Genomic DNA, 20,638 nt, shown 5'->3' with positions numbered 1-20,638 from the left:
AGGAAACCAGCAGATGTCACGCTAAACAACAGCAGCACGTTTAAGCTTGATCAGCTGTTGTTAGAATTTATTTAATATTAATTTCTAGTATCAGCTGACGTTTGCTGGAGCGACAGCTGTAAAGCTGCTGGTCATGATGTCGGTTTGTATATCTGTTTGTATATCAGTAAGATGTCCTTACTGAATCATCAGAGCTGAACAGGTGATGGAGAAACAGGTTTACCTTTTAGGTGACATGAATGAGTTGAAGGGAAGTTATGAACTGTTTCTGAGAGACAAATAACCCCAGGATCCTTTTTTAGGTAGCTGACAGCTGGTAACTGTGCAGGGGCGGGTCTAGCAAAGTGTTTCCAGGGTGCCAAGTAGGGCATTAACAGGGAGAGGGGGGCACAAAGAAATACTTTTTTTTTTTGTTCTCATTTAAAATATCTAGCTTTTATTAAATAATTATCTGAATCTTGCGAACAAAGTTTTTATCTGACGTAAAATGTATAGAAATCATATATATACCAAAAAGACAGTGTATATCACTGTCACAACAGCGTTTGTTTTCATTCAAAGGCTTTATGGCTTTAATACCTGGTGGGCCGGTCTGTAGTCAAAATGCCCGATTTTCTGTCCCAGTCCAGCCCTGCAGCTTAATACTGGCAGTGTCACCATGCCAGCTGACTGTATTTCATCATCAGCCAGTGTTGTTCTTGATCAATATTACCACAGTTTACCATAAGGCAGCATAGAAAGTATTTACTTGCTTTCAGGTTTTATTCAAATGTTAGTCTTTTCAGTTGTTTCCCCACTTTTTTCCTGTTTCAAAATCAGACACCAGTTTGTGAGAAGATTATCTTCTTTTTTTAACAGGCAGATAAAGTTTTGCATTGGCATTGGCTAATTTGCCAATTGTTTGTTACAAATGTTCGTATTTTAATATTCAAAAATGTTTTTGCCCAAAACATATGTGCACTACATGTCAGTAAAAATACTATGCAAATATTGATGTCCTTGAATGCTGAATAAACACTGACTGATTGTATCTCTTGTACTTTATCAACGCAGTATCTAAAAACTTTGCACCGTAGTGGTTAAAATCTCATTCTAATAAGAGTTAAAAGTTCATTCGGTTATTAGGTTTATAGGGTTATTGAATTATGGTTAACGGTTGGTAGAATTGTTTTTAACATTATCTGCCAATTACATCTGCCACCCTTCTCCAAATCTGTGCCCCTACCTGGCCCCCCCAACAAAAATTTTCTAGACACGCCACTGCCCTTTATGCAGTCAGTGTGTAAACAATGAACTAAGATAAACAGGAAATGTAAAACAATGCCCAAATCTTACCCCAGAAATGTAACTTTAATTACAGTAATTTAAAAAAAGGTGTACAGTAAACAAAATATAGTACTTCAGAGTTTCTGCTAGAAAACAGCAGCTTGCATTGGGGAACATAAGTCAACCCGAACAAAGAAAACAGCATAAAGTTGTATTTGTTCCTTGTTTCTTTCACACTTTGAATTTGCACATTTCAAAGTCTTAAGCAAGGCAAAGGGTGATCTGTATAAACAGTCTGCAGAATCTGTGGCACCAGAAACTTTTCTGGTACTTGGTGCATGCAGCAAGTCCGAATGAAGAATGAAAGACAAATGCACTAGTCAAAGTGCACTCTCAAAACAATCTGATGACATCATACCTCTTTAAAACCGACAATGTAGACTATGACCAGTGCATGGGACCCAAAGTTCTGGTCTGGATATCCAGCCACTACACTGCAAGCTCCAAAGTGTCGGCCGTTGCTCCAAGAGGTTCTTCAGACCCCAGAAATTCGGATTTCTCCACGAAAACAAACATGAATGTCAGTTTGATGTCCCCTGAAGTGATGGAAACATGGTTGTGTGGGTGTAAACAGCTGGGTTCACATCCATTAGTTTCTTTAACAGTTTTAAAACTTGGGGGTTGACTGGCGAAGTCTTTTCCTGTGTGAACTTCCCAGTCTCCTTTGACGGGAATTTGCCTTGTGGAACTTTGGTGCCTGTGTCGGGATTTATCCCAATCAATCGCCTGGAAAAAACAAATGTGTGGTCAGATCCAAAGTGACACAGGAACGGGTTCTTGCAAGCCTTTTAGCACAAAGACCTCACATCACAAATTAACAGCTGGAAAATGTACTCATCTAACCTTTGAATGAATTCCAGTGTGCATGCAGCATCGTCTTGATACTGAAGATTGAAGATGTAGTAAGTAGAAAAGACAGCAGCGAGGCCGGACAGAAAAGTCGGCTGGATGCCCTCGCAAATGATGTGCCCCTCAAGACTGATCATCCAGCGGCGAATGGAGCTTTCCGGTGATTCGGCTTAAAATCCAAATAAAATCCCACCATTAGTACTGAAATGGTAATGAGCTTATTTATTCAATATACTTCTTCAGTGCAAATGTGTTAATAAACACACAGAACCATCAAGTACATCACTCATACCCTGTCAAGAACATTTAACATCTGTATCTGACCAGAATTTCGCAGTTAGGCATGAAAATAAAGCTGTAGATTTTCCAGTCACACAGCGTGACTTCAGCTTCCGGAGTCGCGCCCATAAAATAAAATTTTAATATGCCGATGATTGTGTAGTGTATATGACTCGGCAATATATAAAACATTGTTCATGTTGACTGAACATATATTTACAGGGAACTTTGGGCATACAACTTGCAAAAGCAAGCTAGATAAGCTTTGTTTTTGTGTTGTGTTTGTTTTCTTTGGGGTGCTGAAGAGTAGCTTGTTGCAGAAGCTGTTTTTTAAGACATGATTTTCTTCTAATTTATTGACTTTGACAATTTTTTGATTTGCAAGTTATACAAAGTCTCCTGTGTTTTTTTCATCATAATAAAATAGAAAATGGAAATGGAGAATCTTCACCACTTGAAGGTGCTAAAACTTCTACTGCCCAGACAGAGTCCTCCAATATCAGAGGAGCTATGGAGAAAATTATGAGCTGGTGTCTTCCAGTGATCATCATATTGAATGTGAGTTGTGCCACATTTATGCTTTACAGCAGACAAACAGGTGAGGGTAACATTTTCTAATTCAAGATCAGGAACAACCTGCAATCTGTGAAGGTGCCAAAAAACGTCAGCATGACTCTGCCTTTTGTTTTAAGCTTCAGTCTCTGGAGACCTGTTGGTGACTTCCTAACTGGATGACGATTACTGCAGTTTGCATGGAAAATGTGCAAAAGAGACAAGGCAAGTGAAAGAAGCCAACAGTGAAACAGGGTGAAAAATATGGGGGGGGGGGAAAGGCAACCGGTAATTAAAATTTGACCTCCTCTAGGTCGACTGAAGGCTCATTAACTCATCTCGGTTTAAGTTGAACTAAATTTCTTGTGACTTTTAGCATTTGGCAACGGGTGAACGTTCACTGTTGTAACAGGATTCTTGGGTAATAAGATAAATCTTTGTTATGACATTATAAGTCATGAGTTATGAAATTATAGTGAGGCTATTTTTCTTCTCAAGAAGCACTTAATGCTTAACGCTGTTGGCTTTTGCAATCATAACTAGGGATGTGCACCGGTGTCCGGTTCTGACATAAACTGTAGTAACCAGACCGAAAAGCAGCGCACATTTCGGTGCTTTATTTCGGTGCTTTATTTCGGTGCTTTTTTTTTCCTGAGCTGTGATACACTTCTAGCCAATCATTTTACGTTTCCGAGGATAGTAGGCGGGCCCAGGTACGTACGTTCAGTTAGAGCAGAGCTACAGATTAAAAATGTCCAAGGCGAAGCGGTCAAAAGTCTGGCTGTACTTCACAGCAAAATATGCAAACTCAGCAGCCTGCAACAAGTGCTTTAAGCTGATACTGTGATGCTGTCAAAGGAGATAACACCTCAAATCCGATGAAACACCAGGCGACGCATAGCGGTTTTTTTAAAAGCCGAGAAATGCGCCGTATTTGATAGCTTGCTGCGAGACCTCACACCGAGCGCATCTACTGCGGGTGGGTTGCCTGTTATGCAACATCCCCCAAAAACACGAAGAGGAGAGTCCTGGCCCCTAGCCCTGCCAGTGTAGCAGAAATGATGAGGATGATGATGGCAGCAGCAGCCGTTCTTCTCTGCGTGAGTAGTTTAATGTTGTTCGTGTGTAATTTACGTTGAGTAGGCTAACCACGTTATTACATTAATGCATGTAAGGTGAACTAGCAAACATCATCATAGCTACATGCAGCTGTCCTCTTGTTTGATGGCAGATACTCCCTTCACCCTGGCCAAAAAGGCTAAAATGACCAAAGAAAAAGTGGAAAACAGTTAAACATGAGAGGTTTTTGGACAAAGTTTGTGTTTTTTCCATTGTTTAAGCACTGCTTCCAGCCAAGAGTGATACCATATATGCCCCATAGCTGCAGAAAAGGCTAACATTGTTATCTTTTTACAAAAAACCAGCTGAACATGAGAGGTTTTTGGACAAAGTTTGTGTTCTCCATTCTTTAAGCACCGGTTTGAGCACCGTTTGAGCACCGGCACTGTTTCAAAAGTACCGATTTGGCACCGGTATCGGATAAAACCTAAACGATACCCATCCCTAATCATAACAACAAAAAATAAATATGTATGTCATACCGAGGAGTATCAGTCGAGGAGTTGCAGGTAGTTGGAGTGTCGTCTGTAATTCAGCTGCTGTGGCATTTGCCTAGGACACAGAGTTATGACTAAATTAATTAACAAAAACATGAAACAAATAAAACTGCTGTCTTCCCCAATAACAGAGACAACAGATACAGGTGTCACCTTTGAAGAAATCAAAACCCCTAAAATAACTCACATTTGCAAAAAGAATCAGTCCTCCGAGGGGTTCGGAGAAGTGAGCCATCAGAAGTTGCAGGATGCAGAAGGATAGTTCAAGTTTTGGACCCACTGAGAGGATGGATTGGATATCTGGATTAGTGGACTTGCTGAAGACCTCCAGGATGGTTGGTCCACACTCCTCCATTGCAACCTCAAGAGTGCGAAGCACTTTGATATCAGTGAGCAGCTCGAAATGAGTATAAAGTCCATTGTGTGTGAAAAGATAAGGCCATCGGCCCCTTAAATCTCTAATAGCCGGTACTGGGAGTGCATTTATTTGGCGGCGCTGCAGGTAGAAGGTTACTTTCATGAGTTCTTTTACTTCGTCTTTTTCTACCATGCTTGAGCCATCCTGATGGTAAATTTCTTCCAGTCGCTGGCGTTTTCGCTCCACTGTTTCATTTGTCTCCTCCGGCAGCAGGCCAGGCTCAAATCTGGCGCAGCCATAATTGTTGGTGGATCCTCTTTTCATTCCAGACAAACGGCTGTGGCGAAAGTTGCTGGTCCGTTTCAGGTTATCAATTCGGTTTTTGATTTGAATCACAAGCGAGATGTAATCCTCTTCCAGCAGCTGACCGTTGTCACACAGATCAGCAAAGCTCTGAGGGTACTTACGGACAATGTTTCGGCAGATGGTTACACACTGAGCACGTGTTGGGTTTAGCTCGTGTTTCCTCATCTCATCTGCTAAAATTCTAACCATCTGTCTCCTTGCTGCAGGGGATGGTCTCTTGCCCTCAGCAACCGCTGCTTGAATTTCCATTGGCATGAGGTCCCAGGGCACCTGGAACGTCTCTGCCCAATGTTTTCTGAAAAGGGTGGTTTGCCCGCAGCTTTCTGAGTTGTCATGTTCTTGATTTGAGAGTGGGAGTACACCAGATGAAGTGGAGCAAGGTGACGCTGCAGGACTGCTGAGCAGTGAGCTAGAGGAAGGAATCACTGGCAGGTCCAAAGTAACCAGGTCTGTCTCTGAAAAGGAAAAGGAAAAAAACACACAGTGAGCTCAATTGTCTCTTATACAAGGGTGAGCTTAAAATAAGTTAATAATATATATATATTTTTAAATACTGCCGACCGTCAGTCCGACCCCTGAGCCTCCCAGTATCCTCCTCCTATGGTATAATTTTCTAAACCCTACATCTCCTTGTTCTTGAGTTATGGATTCTTAAGGTTTTCAGAAAACTTGACCTCTAACGGTGAGTTCAATTTAACTGGAAATTGAACTAATCCAGGATTTTTAGTAGATGCGCCTATGTCACCCTGTTTCCAAGTTATCATATTCACAAACTTTGGTGTCCAGAATGAAGACAATACCCCACTAGCCTTTTATCAACAACCAAACCAGGAACATGAGAATACAAAAAGAACCGGCCCAATGAGCTGAATGACTTCCGACCGGTGGCACTGACGTCACATCTTATGAAGACTCTAGAGCGGCTCTTCCTCAACCTCCTCCGACCACAGGTACAACATGCCCAGGACCCACTACAGTTTGCATACAAGGCGGGTGTCGGAGTGGAGGATGCCATCCTGTACCTCCTACACAGAGCCCACTCACACCTGGATGGGGGAAAAGGCACGGTCAGGATCCTGTTTCTTGACTTTTCCAGTGCCTTTAATACCATCCGGCCCTGTATGCTTCAAGAAAAACTGAACAGGATGGAGGTGGACCCCTGCCTGGTGGCTTGGATCTCCGACTACCTCACCGACAGACCACAGTACGTCAGGCTGAAGGACATCACGTCTGACACAGTGGTCAGCAGCACAGGAGCACCACAGGGAACTGTGCTGTCCCCTCTTCTCTTCACCCTGTACACCTCTGACTTCTGCTACAACTCTGAATTATGCCATATTCAGAAGTTTGCAGACGACACAGCCATCATGGGGTGTATCTGGGATGATCAGGAAGAGGAGTACAGAAGTCTGGTGAGGAACTTTGTCGCATGGAGTCACACAAACCACCTGCAACTCAACACCTCAAAGACTAAGGAACTGGTTGTGGACTTCGGGAGGTCTAGAGCAGGTCCACTGCCGGTTCAGATAGAGGGGGAGGAGGTGGAGGTGGTCAACAAGTACAAGTACCTCGGGCTGTGGGTGGACAATAAACTGGACTGGTCATGCAACACAGAGTACCTGTATAAAAAAGCCCAAAGCCGACTGTACTTCCTCAGGAGGCTGAGGTCTTTTAACATCTGCAGGAAGCTCCTGAGGATGTTTTACCAGTCAGTGGTTGCTGGAGTACTTTTCTATGCTGTGGTGTGCTGGGAGAGCAGCACAGCAAAGAAGGACTCATCCAGGCTGGAGAAACTGATCAGGAGGGCTAGCTCTGTGGTCGGCATGAAGCTGGACACTCTGGTGACAGTGGCAGAGAAAAGGACATTAAAGAAACTGATGGACATTATGGACAATGCCAGGCATCCTCTGCACACGGCCATAAACAATCAGAAGAGTCTGTTCAGTGACAGGTTGTTTCTCCCCAAGACAAGAACTAACAGACTTAAAAACTCCTTTGTCCCACACGCCATCAAACTGTTTAACTCCTCTCTGGAGGGGAGAGGGAGGGGAAACAGGAGGACAAAGGAGGGAACAACTAAGCTGTAGTGCCTCTTCACCTCACTGTGCAATACCTTTTGTGCAATACTTTTGTAAATAGTCAACGGTGCAATAGACTCAATACTTGAAATGTGCAATTCACTTGTATTTTTATTTTTATTCCTATTTATTCTATTTATCCCCTTCGTATATTTTATTTATATTGTCTCTGTATTTATATATATGTGTGTGTGTATAACTCTGTAACTTCTGTCGGTGCTGTGCTTTCTTGGAAATCGAATTTCCCAGAGGAACCCACCCGAGGGATTAATAAAGTTCTATCTTATCTCTTATCTTACAAATACTAGCAAAAATCTCACCAGAAGGTTCTGATTTTCCCTAGGATCTGAGGCTCCATAGACATAATGAATCCCCCTTAACTGTTTTTTTTTTTTAACGGAGTAGCGCCTCCATCCAGATAGATACCCCTCTGAATAGCCAAGTTACTCATTATATCTCTAAGGCCTTGGTCAGAAAAACCTAGACATCTATCTAACAGTCAACAGGGTGGTTGCCAGTAGTCTCTGGAAGTCGCTGGCAGTCGCTGTGAAAAGCTCCCTCAGCCACAGAGGGTCACCACACAGGTAGTTGATGTTTTATTTGGCAGATTTTTCATCCTGATTCTATTCCTGGAGCTCCCAAGGGATTTGTGTCTCTTTCTGGGATTGAATCAAGGATCGTTTGCTTGTTAGATAAATGTCTAAGCACTACTAAAGACCCATTCATGCAGGTCCGGTTCAGACTGCTGCCCCTGATGTGAACCCAGATAAACATCACATAATGGATGGATCAAGAGCTGCATCATATTAAAAGGTTTTGGTAAAAAACACAGACACTTGGCTGTAGCACTCAGTGGGGAAACCAGCAGTGTTAGAATGACAAAATAAGTTAACAGAAGTAAAAAACAGTTTTAAAAACTTTCAGTACAATTTTACCATTTCGCTGTACTGACGGATTTAGTGTTCAGGGAATATATATTTTAAGAAAAAGGCTGTTAGAAATGATCAGATATACTACTATAACATTGTATAGAAAAAATAGTGTATTTACGTCAACATTACCATTTTTAAATGCTTCCAGGAGTGTCTGTAATTGAAGGGGAGGCAGCAAGTCAGCAATATCATCTTCAATGACAAATTTTAGGTCCTGGGTAGACTCCACTCCATCACTTAACAGCTTATGAATCAATGACTGTTGAGTGTCTTCAGAAATTAATGGCAAAGCTCTGAGGATGATATCCTTCAGGTCTTCATCCAAGGGTTTCCTTTCATTACTGTGAGAAAAAAGATCCACGACACTCATGAAAATGTTTTCCTCCAAGACAGAATAGACTGAACATTTAAACACACATTTCCATGAAATGATTCTTCAGTAGCTAAATTGGTAGTCAGTGTTGAATAAAAGTCAATGTAATCTGGAACAATCTTGGTTCACATTCAGCATCTCGTTTAGAAACAGGAGTTTTAATAGTGGGTTAGCAATCCAGCATCTCTGTTTCCATTTAAGAATAAATGGAATAACTAATGCTTCCTGCATAAAGGTTATCATTAGCAGCTGTGCAGTTTGGCAAACCTGACTGCCTTTCTCAAATCAGATTCGCAAATTAGCTTGAAAACAATTGACAATTGTCAATACATACTTTAAGATCAAAACACGCAAAAATTAACTTATAATATAATCAATAATATCAACAGAATGTTAAAAATAGAAATATTAAACATGTCTACATTTTACATCCACTGCTGATTAGCATGCCAGCTAGCATGCTAATCAGCAGTGTTCAGACCATCATGTCTTATAATACACCTTTGTATCTTAAACAGCTACCTATCATCCATATACCCATAGTCTAGTATAAGAGGAAAAGAAGTGATGACGCCACATCTTGCCAGTGATGCCATACCTGATAAATGGAGCGGTAATCATAATGTTTCATTACTCTCTGGGCAAAGATCAGGTTGCATTCAATAGCAATGAAAAGAAACAATAGCAGCAAAACTCTGCTAACATAACATCTGCCATCCAGCACTGGAGCTGCTCAAAGTTTTCAATCAATCATTTAATCAATCTTTTTAAGGAAGCCTGTATTTCAAGGTTTGATATGATATGAGTGAACAACAACTTCCAGATAGTTCATTTTTCATTCTGTACATCACTTTAAGTTGCAGATCACCACTGCTGAGGAGTCACGCTTATGTTGACTATAAAAATCATCGACAAGTAATTTAAAAGTCGACACGTCGTTGGAAGTTTTGTAAGATTCTGAAAGACGCAGAAGTAAGTAGTAGGTAAGTCGTTTAACGCGACGAAGGGTGTCCAAATTCGAAGACTCCTCGAAATATGGCCAAAAAAATCCACCCTCTTTTTCCCTAGATTTGATTGATGGGTCGGGTGTATCCTTCGTGGCCCAACCTATCCCAGAATTCATAGCGCGGCCCAGTTTCCAACAACGGCAGCAGCTACTTAGTTTTAATATTACTCTTTCTGGGTCGCAAAACTACATTCTCGCCTAAAAATATCTTAAAGGTTTATTTTGCAACCCTGAAAATCTGGGACTCGCCACCATTTGACCTTAGAACTGAAGAAGCTTCTCGGATGAGAGGTGAAACGTCTTCAAGCAACTTAAAGAAGTCCAGACGCTTTTCTTTACAAGCTCCTTTGACTACGATGACCTGGATGACTGAGAACCTTCACAGACAACCCAGAAAGAGTGTAAGAGTAACAAACTTTTAAGATATTTTCAGGCGAGAATGTAGCTGTGTAAGCTTCAAATATCTGCTCAATTTACCAAGACATCACATATTTGCAAAAGTGCTCCGACGTTTTCGGAGACACCTGTTACGCACCAGCTCGATAGCTGACCAGGAGGTCAAGACTCACTAGAGCCAGCGAGAACAGTCAACCCCCGGCACATCATTTTCGACTCCCCCGCGGTCTTTTGCTACTCAGGTTAAACATATATAAGTCACTTAGATAACTTAAAAATGTCATTGTTTGGATTTTTTCAGTGTTTTTTATTTGTTCCTGAGTAAATCAGTTTGGTTGAGATTAAAGTTATAGTCTTCACACAGCTGAATAAACGTCAAATAGAAAACTGATTAAACAGAAGTGTGAGATGGTCGAGAATTTACTCCAATGTCCTGTTAAATTTTAGGGAGCGAGAAGCAGACGGCTGAGTTTATTAAACTCCACTGAGACAATCTGCAAATTTCATTAAAGGTTTAATAAACTATCATCTTGTCTTTATTTTAAGTTAGCACATACCTTAAACACTTCAAGCTGTAAGCTAGCGCTGGGCGATAGAACGATAACGATATGTATCGCGATATAACTTTTACTCGATAGAGAAATTAAACTATCGCGATAGACCTCGCCACTCTTGTCCTCTTAAAAAAAAAAAAAAAAAGGTCAGCCAATCCAAATTAAGTAGCGCAGAGCCGAACCAATCACAGCCGCAGCGTCATGTTGCGTGACTTGTTACGTACAGCACAAGTGCCAAGCCGCACATGTGTATTTGTTTGGGAAGCAGCCAGCGACCGTACCGCCCGGGTAATGGAGGAAATGAGTGTGCCGACTAGAAAAATCAACCAAGCGTGACCGAAGGTTACCGAAGAGAAAACAGATGCTGGTTCCAATGCCGGAGAGATTGTCGAACGGAAGAGCCATAGAAGTTCTGTAGTGTGAAGGTATTTCGGCTATTTCAAGTCTGACAAAAAATAGAGTAGCGTGCACTGTAAATGTGCCGAAAGCAAGTCTGGAAATACAATAAACTGGTGCATGCGTCACACTGTGCGCCACGTTATTGTTTCGGTGAAATGAATTTCTACAATACTGTTACTGTTAATTCTACTCTCTGCAGTGTTTAAATGCTTACATATACACACAGTTACTGTCCCTCCACACATACGACTCGGTTCTGCTTCTATGCCCCAGCTTTGTTTACTTTTCCCACCGAGGCTTCTAGACTTCTGATTGGCCAACATTTCTGCACGGTTAGGAATCTAGCTCCACCTGCTGCTTTGGCATGTTCATAGCAGCGTTTACCTTCATTTCTGCCTTTATGTGTGGACGGGATTATTTTTTAAAACGAAAACGGAAAATCTCCGTTTTCAAAAATACCCGTGTACGTGTGGACGTAGCCTCAGTCTCTGACTGGAAGCGCTAATTCGTCATTCGGCTTTTGTCAGACATCTACCCTGTTGAACTTCATCCATCCATTCGCGTCCGCTTAATGGATGAACTTATTATGGGAAATAAATATTTAAATAAAAACAAGCTGCTGATTATTTCACATTTTACTTGTGAGCAACGGCACATTTAAATCTTACAAATATAGTTATTTGGCTGATATCGTGATAGATATCGTTATCGCCTGAAATGAAAAAAACATATCGTGATATGAAAAAATCTTATATCGCCCAGCTCTACTGTAAGCTAATGATAGTTATATAAGAGCAGACACATGCTGATGCAATAAGCTGTACGGTATACATCCAATAGATGCACGATTTGATTAGTCGACTAATTGCAAAAATAATCGGTTGCTAGTCGACTATCAAAATAATAGTTTTGGCAGCCCTAGTCTACCCCTACAACAGGAAATATCAAACAGCTCAAAATATTAAAGCCAGAAGACAGCACACCAGGTAGGAGTGCAACCAGGAGAAAGCTTATTGTGTTTTTTGATCTTTACTGTTTCTGAACACCTTTGAGACCAGAGGTAAGCCGGTTTTCTACAGCAATGTCTCAAGGGAGAACATTGCAGAATATGTTTTTTGGCCACACCAATGCAGCCCTCTTCATTCTTTCTCCAAGATGTAACTTCTTTCATCTTCATCTTCAAAACGGTTTCTAACCCATAAGATTGAAGATGGGTCAAACTACCATCTTCGGGGCAGGGCAGGGTGGGGAAAGGTGGGGCTGTGGTGGTAGAGCAGATCAGCTACTGATTGGAAGGTTGGTGGTTCGAACCTTTGCTTCCCCAGTCTGTATGCCAAATATCCTTGGGAAAGATACTAACCCCAAGTTGCCCTCCGATGCGTCAACTGGAGTGTGAATGTTGGTTAGATTGTACTTGAGGTTAGAAGTCCTTGTGTGAGTGGGTGAATGAGGAATGTTGTAAACAGCGCTTTGAGTACTCCAGGAGAGAAGAAAAGCGCTATATAGGAATCAGTCCATTTGTCACTGTCCATTTCCAAAATGCAACATAATAAATGCTATGAAACTGTGTTTTCATTCTCCAATTTTACCGTTTTTTATTAATCACTTACCTCCTGTGCAGTGTGGTTTGTTCAGAAAAGGATGAAGAGTCTTCAGCACCATCAAGCTTATTCACATCATCCTGAACATCCTCTGAGGCCTGGAAAGTTTTATAGTTTTTATTTAGTATGGGTTTTGTAATTAATGGTTTCTGACAATGCCATGTGGAGGGATTAAGAAGGACAAAAGAAAAATCTACAAAGGCAGAAATGCTGAATCTGACACAGTACCTTCAATCGAACAAAGAGGGTAGCACTCCCAGTTGACTGGACAGCCTCTTTGATCTCCTCAGTTGTCAGTGACTCCATATTTAGAAGCTCTAGTATCTTGTCGTCATTAGATATCAGGAGCTCCAGAGGTTCAGCAGCAGCCAGCTGAGGGAAGGTTGACCTCAGCTGAGCTAGGAAGTCAGCCTCCTGAAGACCTCGAGGAACCTGCAGCTCATGAGGCAGGTAATTCTGAAACACTGGGATAAAACAGGAAAGAGTGCTAAGTTGCCAGCTAACAGGGAGCATCACACCAAAACCTGACAATTTCATTCAAAAAACAAGAGCTCAGATGTCTTAGACAGTCTGTTATCAGCTGCAAAGCAACTACAATATTTATCAGATATTTGCATTAAAATGGTCCAAAAGGCTCCAAGAGCACAAACACAATCCAGAGGTCCAGCTGAGGTTCAGGAAGCAGCTACAGCCACCTGTCAGTCAAAGAGACCATGTCCCCAACATTAAGCCTTACCACTGACAGCCTTGCTTGAAATCCTCTATCACGGTACCACTACCAAAAAATGACCACCATCAGCATTCTGAATGACTGCTGTGTAGTGGCTCGTGCTCCAGTAATCATGAAGTGCTTTGACAAACTGGTCCAAACTCAGGTCATCACAAGCTTCCCAAACCATCCAGCAGCATGCCTACAGAGCTCTACAAAGGACCTCATAGTCACAAATGTGTCCTGACCACCCTAGGAGCTATGCTCGGCTACTCTTTATTATTTCAGCTCAGCATGTGATCACAGTGGTGATAACTGAATATTGTACTGGACAGATAAATTAAAAGGCTTTGAACTTACGATTGGGCGAGATGGTATCCATCTGAGGGTCCTCCACAATGTGGACCTTGAGATGCACGTGGGTGTCTGATTGACTGATCTGAGGTTTCTCAGACTCAACTCTGGGGGAAAAGAACAAAATTGGATTGAACTGTTGACATAAATAACAAACTCTAACAGCAGCAGCTTACTCTTTTCTTTGACTCACTCAGTGGTCAGTGTGGTTGAATCCAGGCTGGGTGGAGGAAGTTCAGCAGCGGTAGCATCTTCTCTCTGTAGAGACCTTTTCTCTGGACCCTAAATTTCCACCAAAAAGTAAAAGAATCGTTTTTTTATCTGATTTTTTATTCAGAACAACATGCTCTACATTTAAACAATGTTTTCACCCTGATGTTAAATTGGTTCTTGCAGTACCTTCAGTCGGATGTAAATACCAGGATTCCTAGTCCTGTTCTTGCAGATCTCTTCTGCAGTCATACTCTCCACTCTTGGAGGAATTAGATCGTGGTTGCGACCAATTAAGATGGTAAAAGGTTCACCAGCAGCCAGCTGAGGGAAAGTGGACCTCAGCAGAGCCAGGAAGTCAGCCTCCTGAAGACCACGAGGAACATTCAGCTCATGAGACGGGTGATTCTGACACACTGAGAGAAAACAGAGAAGCTCACAAAGTCAGAATCAGAATGTCTTTTTTGTCATTGTCACAGGTAGAACGAAATTAGAATTGATCTCTGATCAATGCATCATCCATACAAATGTAAAATTTAAATAAAATTTGTAAAATAAAATCAATCCCCACACACATGCCTCAGTCAGTGCATAGATCACTTCAGGAGTAGCGTGATGGACATTTTTTAGTAGCAGCATCAAGACATATTTTTCTGATTTGGTAAAAGCTGTGTTTGAGTCTGTTTGTCCTTACGCTGATTGCTTTGTACCGTCGGCCCGAGGGCAACAGTTCAAACAGGGAGTGGCCAGAGTGTGAGGTATCTTTTATAATGTTACGAGGTTTTTTAAGACAGCGGGTAGTGTGACTACAGTCAGAGCAGTTTCAGTCATCGACAAGTTAGAAGACATGTTTTCCTGAATCAACTAATAAACGGGTAACTCAGCAAACCTGCACAGAGAGCTGGATGACTAGTACGTTGGACTCTTGAGACATGCAAAGCCTCTAAATCAAGTTAAGGAGCTAATAAGAGGTAGAAAACGTTAACGGCATCAAATCCTTCCAAAGATCTTTGAAGGTTAAAAGCTTTAAACTTACTTATATTTGTGATCTTATCAATCTTAGGGTCCTCAAGGATGCGGATCTTAAGTCTTAAATCTTCTGGACACAGTGACTGTTGTATGTAGAGGGTAGATCCCCGAGAAACTCTGATGATTTCCTCTGGTGTCACAGAGTCTCCTTTCAGAGGTTTAAGTTTGTTGTGCTTGGCCCTTAAAAAAAGGTCAAAAGGTTCATCTCCAGCCAGCTGAGGGAAGGTAGACCTGAGTAGTTTCAGGAAGTCAGCTTCCTGCAAACCACGATGAACCTTCAGCTTGTGAAGCGGGCACGTCTGAAACACTAGAACACAGAGGAACGCTGAGAGATCAGTTCAATTTTTCCAGTATTAGGAGAAAGAAATCATCACTTTCCTGTTGTACTTTCACTAAATGTTCGTCTGATACTACTTTCCAATTGAATCTGGAATCTGCTTTCACAGTTTGGAGGTACCAGTGGTGACATGGGCTCCTAATGTTCCAATCATCACAGTGAAATCTTCCACATCTGCTCCAGAGTTTCATGTGTACTGAGGTGTTTTCATTGTGTTTTATAATGAAAATATTCTTGGTATTATAGTACATATTTCTTTATTAATATGTTACAATTCTTAGACCAGGGAGTAGTGCAGAAAGATGAAGATGTCCATGTAGAGTGCAGGGAGGCAGCACAAACGGTATATGTGTCCTGACCAATGTTCCCTCTAATTTTTCATGTGTCTGAGCGAACACACAAACTCCCTGAGCGATCCCTTGGACCATTGTGAGCGACATCAGACGTGTGCACTGTGGTCATGCCAGCATCGAATCCATCCAAGTTACATGGTTTATTAAAATAATCAAATTATAGCATTTACATTTACATACAAGCTCTGACTTGTATTATGGGTATGAGTCTGGTCTGGGAGATAGTCCTGTAACGCTCTGTCTGCAAAATACAGTTGATGTCGGGCAGTTAATTATATAGTTACTTCTTCAAAAAAGTTACTGAGTTTTGCAAACAAAGTTTTTTGCAACTGTTTACCTAAAAATGCAACTAAGGCATTTTTTTAAAAAAACATTTCAAACTATTTACGGAACAGTCAGCTGTTCTGCATCAAATTTGATGCCCCCCCATTCCTAAACCACTAAATGCCATATTGCCATATCATGTTTTGATTGGTCGACATGGTACATTTTTCGACGAATGGGAAAGGGTGGGGGCTTTTTGGTTTTGTCTTTGCTCACAGGTGGAGAGTGCTTTCGAGCGTTTTCCTTATAAAACGCAGTTTTTACCATTTCTTCCCGCAGTAAATATAAACAATGATAATATTCAGGAAGAAAACCAAACATTGCAGATATTTTTGTCATAACTCTGGTTTTACGTGGCCTATCAACACAATTTAAAAACTGGTATAAAGTCCACACTTATTCCGTCAATTGTTCTGTCTGTCCTGCTCACATCTCCAATGGTTATACACTAACGTGGCTTCACGCCACATCAGTCACGCCACTTTGCTAGCTAAAACACCGGTGTCGACACATAAGGACGCTGTCATAGCCTGTTAGCGATGTTGATTAGCTGCGTATATACGAATGTGAATCGCATTATTGGCTGGACTATGGGATAAGGTGGCATCGGTCTAACCCCATACGGGAGCAGCCAGTCACTTACTAACACTGCAAAAAACAGAATTGTTAAAATATTTACTTTAATTTCAATTCAGGTTAGATTTTTTTTTTGCGCGCAACCTAGATTTTCTGTACGCAGTACTCAGCTTAGAGGGAACATTGGTCCTGACCAGGGTTTCAGCTGCTCTCGAGCATTACTGGCATCAACAATTGTGATTTACAAGGTGCAAATGACTGTTTTTGGTATAGAGGTGTGGTGGAGACCATCAGCTTCACCTGTGTTTAATAGACCGATCTCCGAGCAGGTAAAAGGGTGAAAAGCACTTCAGAACTTACCTAGTAGGTAACAAGGTGATATACGGCTTACATGTGCTGCATTTTTATAGCAGAAACATCTAAATTTCACATCATGTTTGCTTTAGACTTACCTTGTTTTGACAAAACATTAATCTTTCGCTTTTCCAGGATGCGGATTCTGAGATTTATATGGGTGTCTGTCTCAGTGGATGGAAGATCTTCATGATCTTCATCAGCATCTTCTTTCTGTTTTACAGAAGGTCGGAATTTTCTTCTCAAATCAAGTTGTCAATGTGTTGTAATCTTTGGTAACGCTGTTGAGATCAGTTAAATCTTCTCAGCACAGTACCTGCAGTCGTATGTAGAGGGTAGATCCCCGAGAAACTCTGATGATTTCCTCTGGTGTCACAGAGTCTACTTGCAGAGGTTTCAGTTTCTTGAGGTTGCAATATAAGAAAAGGTCAAAAGGTTCATCTCCAGCCAGCTGAGGGAAGGTAGACCTGAGTAGTTTCAGGAAGTCAGCTTCCTTCAAACCACGACGAACCTTCAGCTTGTGAAGCCGGTACATCCGAAACACTAGAACACAGAGGAACACTGAATCAATCACAGTGAAATCTTCCACATCTGCTCCAGAGTTTCATGTGTACTGAGGTGTTTTCATTCTGTTTTTAACATTTAAATTTCACATCACGTTTGCTTTAGACTTACCAGTATTTGAAAGCACTTCAATGTTTGGGTTTTCCAATATGCGGATTTTGAGATCTATGCAATTTTGTGATTTGCTGATTCGACGTTTGCCATGTTTTTTTCTCCTCTTAGACGGAACTGTTTGAGTCAAGAACCTAAGGAAAACACGGAAAAACGGGAGCTGGGATACAAAAGATAACACATATACTTTTGTACATAGTAGACATTTATGCACTTGTCTTTTAACCTTGATGTTGTTACATAATCCAGCTCTGTCGTGTATCCTTCCTCCTGCTCTAAATATTCATACTCTTCATCCTCTATCGGTGCCTGAAATCCCAGGCTCCTACTGTCGTCCACCCCTAGGAACAAATAAATTCTTATGTTAGTCACAATTATGTGTTGCCCGGCTCAACAAGAACTTGACCATTTACATAACCGAAAGGGAGCATGCTGCTACTATCTACTGTTTGTGCTTTAAGAGGACATGAGCTAATGTATCTTTTCCATTACAACCTTCTCGGCTCGACCCAACTCAGTTAAATTGTTTTTCATTACAATCAAGTACTGCCTATGTGTGCAAGGTCATTACAGCAATACTACTAAAAGTCCCATTTTGCATACAACAAAAGCACAACATCACACTGGAGAAACTTGAGGCGATGGTAGACCTGCTGTGTGGTCTATAGCTTTTTGTCAGATTTGGAGACAGGCTTTGAGGATTTGATTTTTGTGAATGACATGCTCTCATGAGTCATCGAGTGACAAAACTGACTAGCCAATCGGTGGAATGCAATCTGTTGACGTTACATTTTCAGATTGACTGAATTGCTTTGGCTGAGTAGGTACTAAAAAAAGTACCTGGCCCGAGAAAGGACCCAATGGAAAACCATATAAACTTTGTAACACGCATTTGTTACACCATATCTACCTCTCTCTCTCTCTCTCTCTCTCTCTCTCTCTCTATATATATATATATATATATATATATATATATATATATATACATACATATATATATATATATATTAGTGCTGTCAAAATTATCGCGTTAATTGTTTAGATCAACGTGAAATGTTTAATGCATTAAAAAAATTTAACGCTGATTTTGTTTTTTTTATTAATTTCCTGTAATCTAAGACCTTTAAATTCATGAGCACCTCTGGAGGAGGGGGCAACAGTGTGCTATGCTGGCGTTTGGCCTGACAGAAATGATTAGAAGAAGAAGTGACACCATGCTACTATCTAGCTAACACTAGCTAACACACGCAAGCATGGATGAGGACGGACTTTTGGGTGGAAAGTTTCTCTTTAAGAAGTTGCCTGATGGCTTGTTGGACAAAACGAGAGTAAGATGCACAATTTGCAAAGCTGAATTCAAGTACCACAGAAGCAGTTCATCACTGGCGTATCACCTGAGAGCAAAACACCCAACTGAATCCACCTCTACGGGACCTCGCCAGTCTACGCTTCAGGAGTATGGTGCTTGTGGACGAATAACAAAAAATGTGAGAGAAAAGGTAACCAATTCCTTGGTTGTTTGGATAGCTAAAAACTGCCGACCAGTTAGCATAGTAGAAGATGATGGACTGAGAGAAGTCATTCGTGCTGCATCAGGAGATGAGTGTTACAATCTGCCCTCGAGAGGAACCATTGTGTCGAGACTGCACACTTTGTATGGGGACCAGAGGGCTCAGCAGTCCAGCAAGCTTGTGCAAGTAAGGAATGTCGCTCTCACCGGAGACCACTGGACTTCGGTGAACAACGATAATTACTTGGGGGTCATGGCGCATTTTATTGATAACGACTGGACTATGCAATCGTTTGCACTAACAGTGAGTAAAACTGAAGAGAGACACTATGCTGAGGCGTGTGCTGACCATTTTCTGAATGTTGCAAACGAATGGAAAATCAAGGACAAGGTAACCACGCTTGGCACCGACAGTGCTCGTAACATGGTTGCAGCCGCCAGACTACTTCCATTTGAACACATGCCCTGCATGGCCCACATTCTGCAAAGAACGGTCACAGTTTCTCTTAATGACAGCGCATTTGAAAGGGCTCTGGCCAAATGTCGCAAGATTGTTGGACATTTTAAGCATAGTCCAGCAAACGCTCAGGAATTAAAGGCACAGCAAGCTGCACATGGACATCAAACAGAACCGCTTGTTCAGGACGTTCCAACAAGATGGAACTCCACCCTAGAGATGATCAAGCGGATCCAGAGAAACAAATTTGGGCTGACCACCATCCTGACTCAACAAAACAGCAAGGTGACTATGTTGACTGACCAGGAGCTTGACAGACTGCAAAAGCTGGAGGAACTACTGGAACCTTGCAGGTAAATACATTTTGTTTCTCATGATTGTGTGTCTATCTTTGCATTCTAGCTTTGTTTTCAAGTATGTTCTCCACCTCCACCTCTCTGTGTATTTTCATATGTAGTTTTTATGTTTGTCTCTGTGTGATTAATAGAAAAATACAGACTTGATCTTTCTATTGCAGATATGTTACCGAACTGCTGGGAGGAGAGCGGTATGTCTCTTGTTCCATGGTGTTGCCAGCCTTGTGTCATTTGTTCAGGATTATGGAGCCCTCAGATGATGACCCAGTCTACGTTTTGAGGTTTAAGAAGATTTTTACCACAGACCTAGCTCAGCGGAGGGACAGCAGCAATCTCACATGGCTGAAGATCGCTACTGCCCTTGATCCCAGGTTTAAAGATCTTAAATGCCTTTCCAAAGATGAAAGAAGAGAGGTGTGGGCATCAGTACATGACCTTCTGATGTCAGAGACGGATGCACACCAACCATCTGTTCAGACAACAGAGGAACCCTCACCAAAGAAGAGCAAGATGTCCATCTGCTTGCTGGGTTCTCCTGATTCAGATACAGAGGAAGATGCTATAGACTGCTGTCTGAATCTGTACAAAGCAGAGCCCAAAATTGACATAGGAGAGTGTCCACTACAGTGGTGGTTAAAGAGAGAAGGAGCACATGCCAGGCTGGCACCTATTGCACGCAAGTACCTGTCAACCCCTACAACCACAGTGC

General features: G+C 41.6%; 2 protein-coding genes across 2 annotated transcripts in view; one reads left to right on the top strand and one right to left on the bottom strand.

Annotated features, from left to right (window-relative positions):
- Window positions 1–1,331: 1,331 nt before the first annotated feature.
- Window positions 1,332–20,638, bottom strand: part of LOC146578959 (uncharacterized) — a 37,397-nt gene continuing 18,090 nt past the window's right edge. The window contains exons 11-25 of the mRNA XM_085259976.1: window positions 17,833–17,947; window positions 17,607–17,740; window positions 17,248–17,474; window positions 17,030–17,144; window positions 14,995–15,294; window positions 14,148–14,374; window positions 13,942–14,030; window positions 13,755–13,855; window positions 12,914–13,149; window positions 12,695–12,783; window positions 8,486–8,697; window positions 4,810–5,801; window positions 4,608–4,677; window positions 2,170–2,344; window positions 1,332–2,052 (exon numbers count right to left, since the gene is read on the bottom strand). Coding sequence (XP_085116102.1) covers window positions 1,848–2,052; window positions 2,170–2,344; window positions 4,608–4,677; window positions 4,810–5,801; window positions 8,486–8,697; window positions 12,695–12,783; window positions 12,914–13,149; window positions 13,755–13,855; window positions 13,942–14,030; window positions 14,148–14,374; window positions 14,995–15,294; window positions 17,030–17,144; window positions 17,248–17,474; window positions 17,607–17,740; window positions 17,833–17,947 — 3,287 coding nt within the window. The 3' untranslated portion in view covers window positions 1,332–1,847. The remainder of the gene's footprint in view (window positions 2,053–2,169; window positions 2,345–4,607; window positions 4,678–4,809; window positions 5,802–8,485; window positions 8,698–12,694; window positions 12,784–12,913; window positions 13,150–13,754; window positions 13,856–13,941; window positions 14,031–14,147; window positions 14,375–14,994; window positions 15,295–17,029; window positions 17,145–17,247; window positions 17,475–17,606; window positions 17,741–17,832; window positions 17,948–20,638) is intronic.
- LOC146578961 (E3 SUMO-protein ligase ZBED1-like) overlaps window positions 18,860–20,638 on the top strand; it is a 1,917-nt gene continuing 138 nt past the window's right edge. Inside the window, exons 1-2 of the mRNA XM_085260405.1 lie at window positions 18,860–19,926; window positions 20,091–20,638. The exon at window positions 20,091–20,638 is cut by the window's right edge and continues 138 nt beyond it. Of these exons, the coding sequence (XP_085116531.1) occupies window positions 18,860–19,926; window positions 20,091–20,638 (1,615 nt within the window). The remainder of the gene's footprint in view (window positions 19,927–20,090) is intronic.

The sequence above is a fragment of the Mchenga conophoros genome, linkage group LG3, assembly GCF_057382185.1.
Source record: "Mchenga conophoros isolate Kocher_MC1m ecotype Shallow Benthic linkage group LG3, M_conophoros_male_GT1.1, whole genome shotgun sequence".
Lineage (NCBI taxonomy): Eukaryota > Metazoa > Chordata > Actinopteri > Cichliformes > Cichlidae > Mchenga > Mchenga conophoros.
The sequence above is the reverse complement of the archived record's forward strand: the minus strand, read 5'-3'. Positions and strand labels throughout refer to the sequence as shown.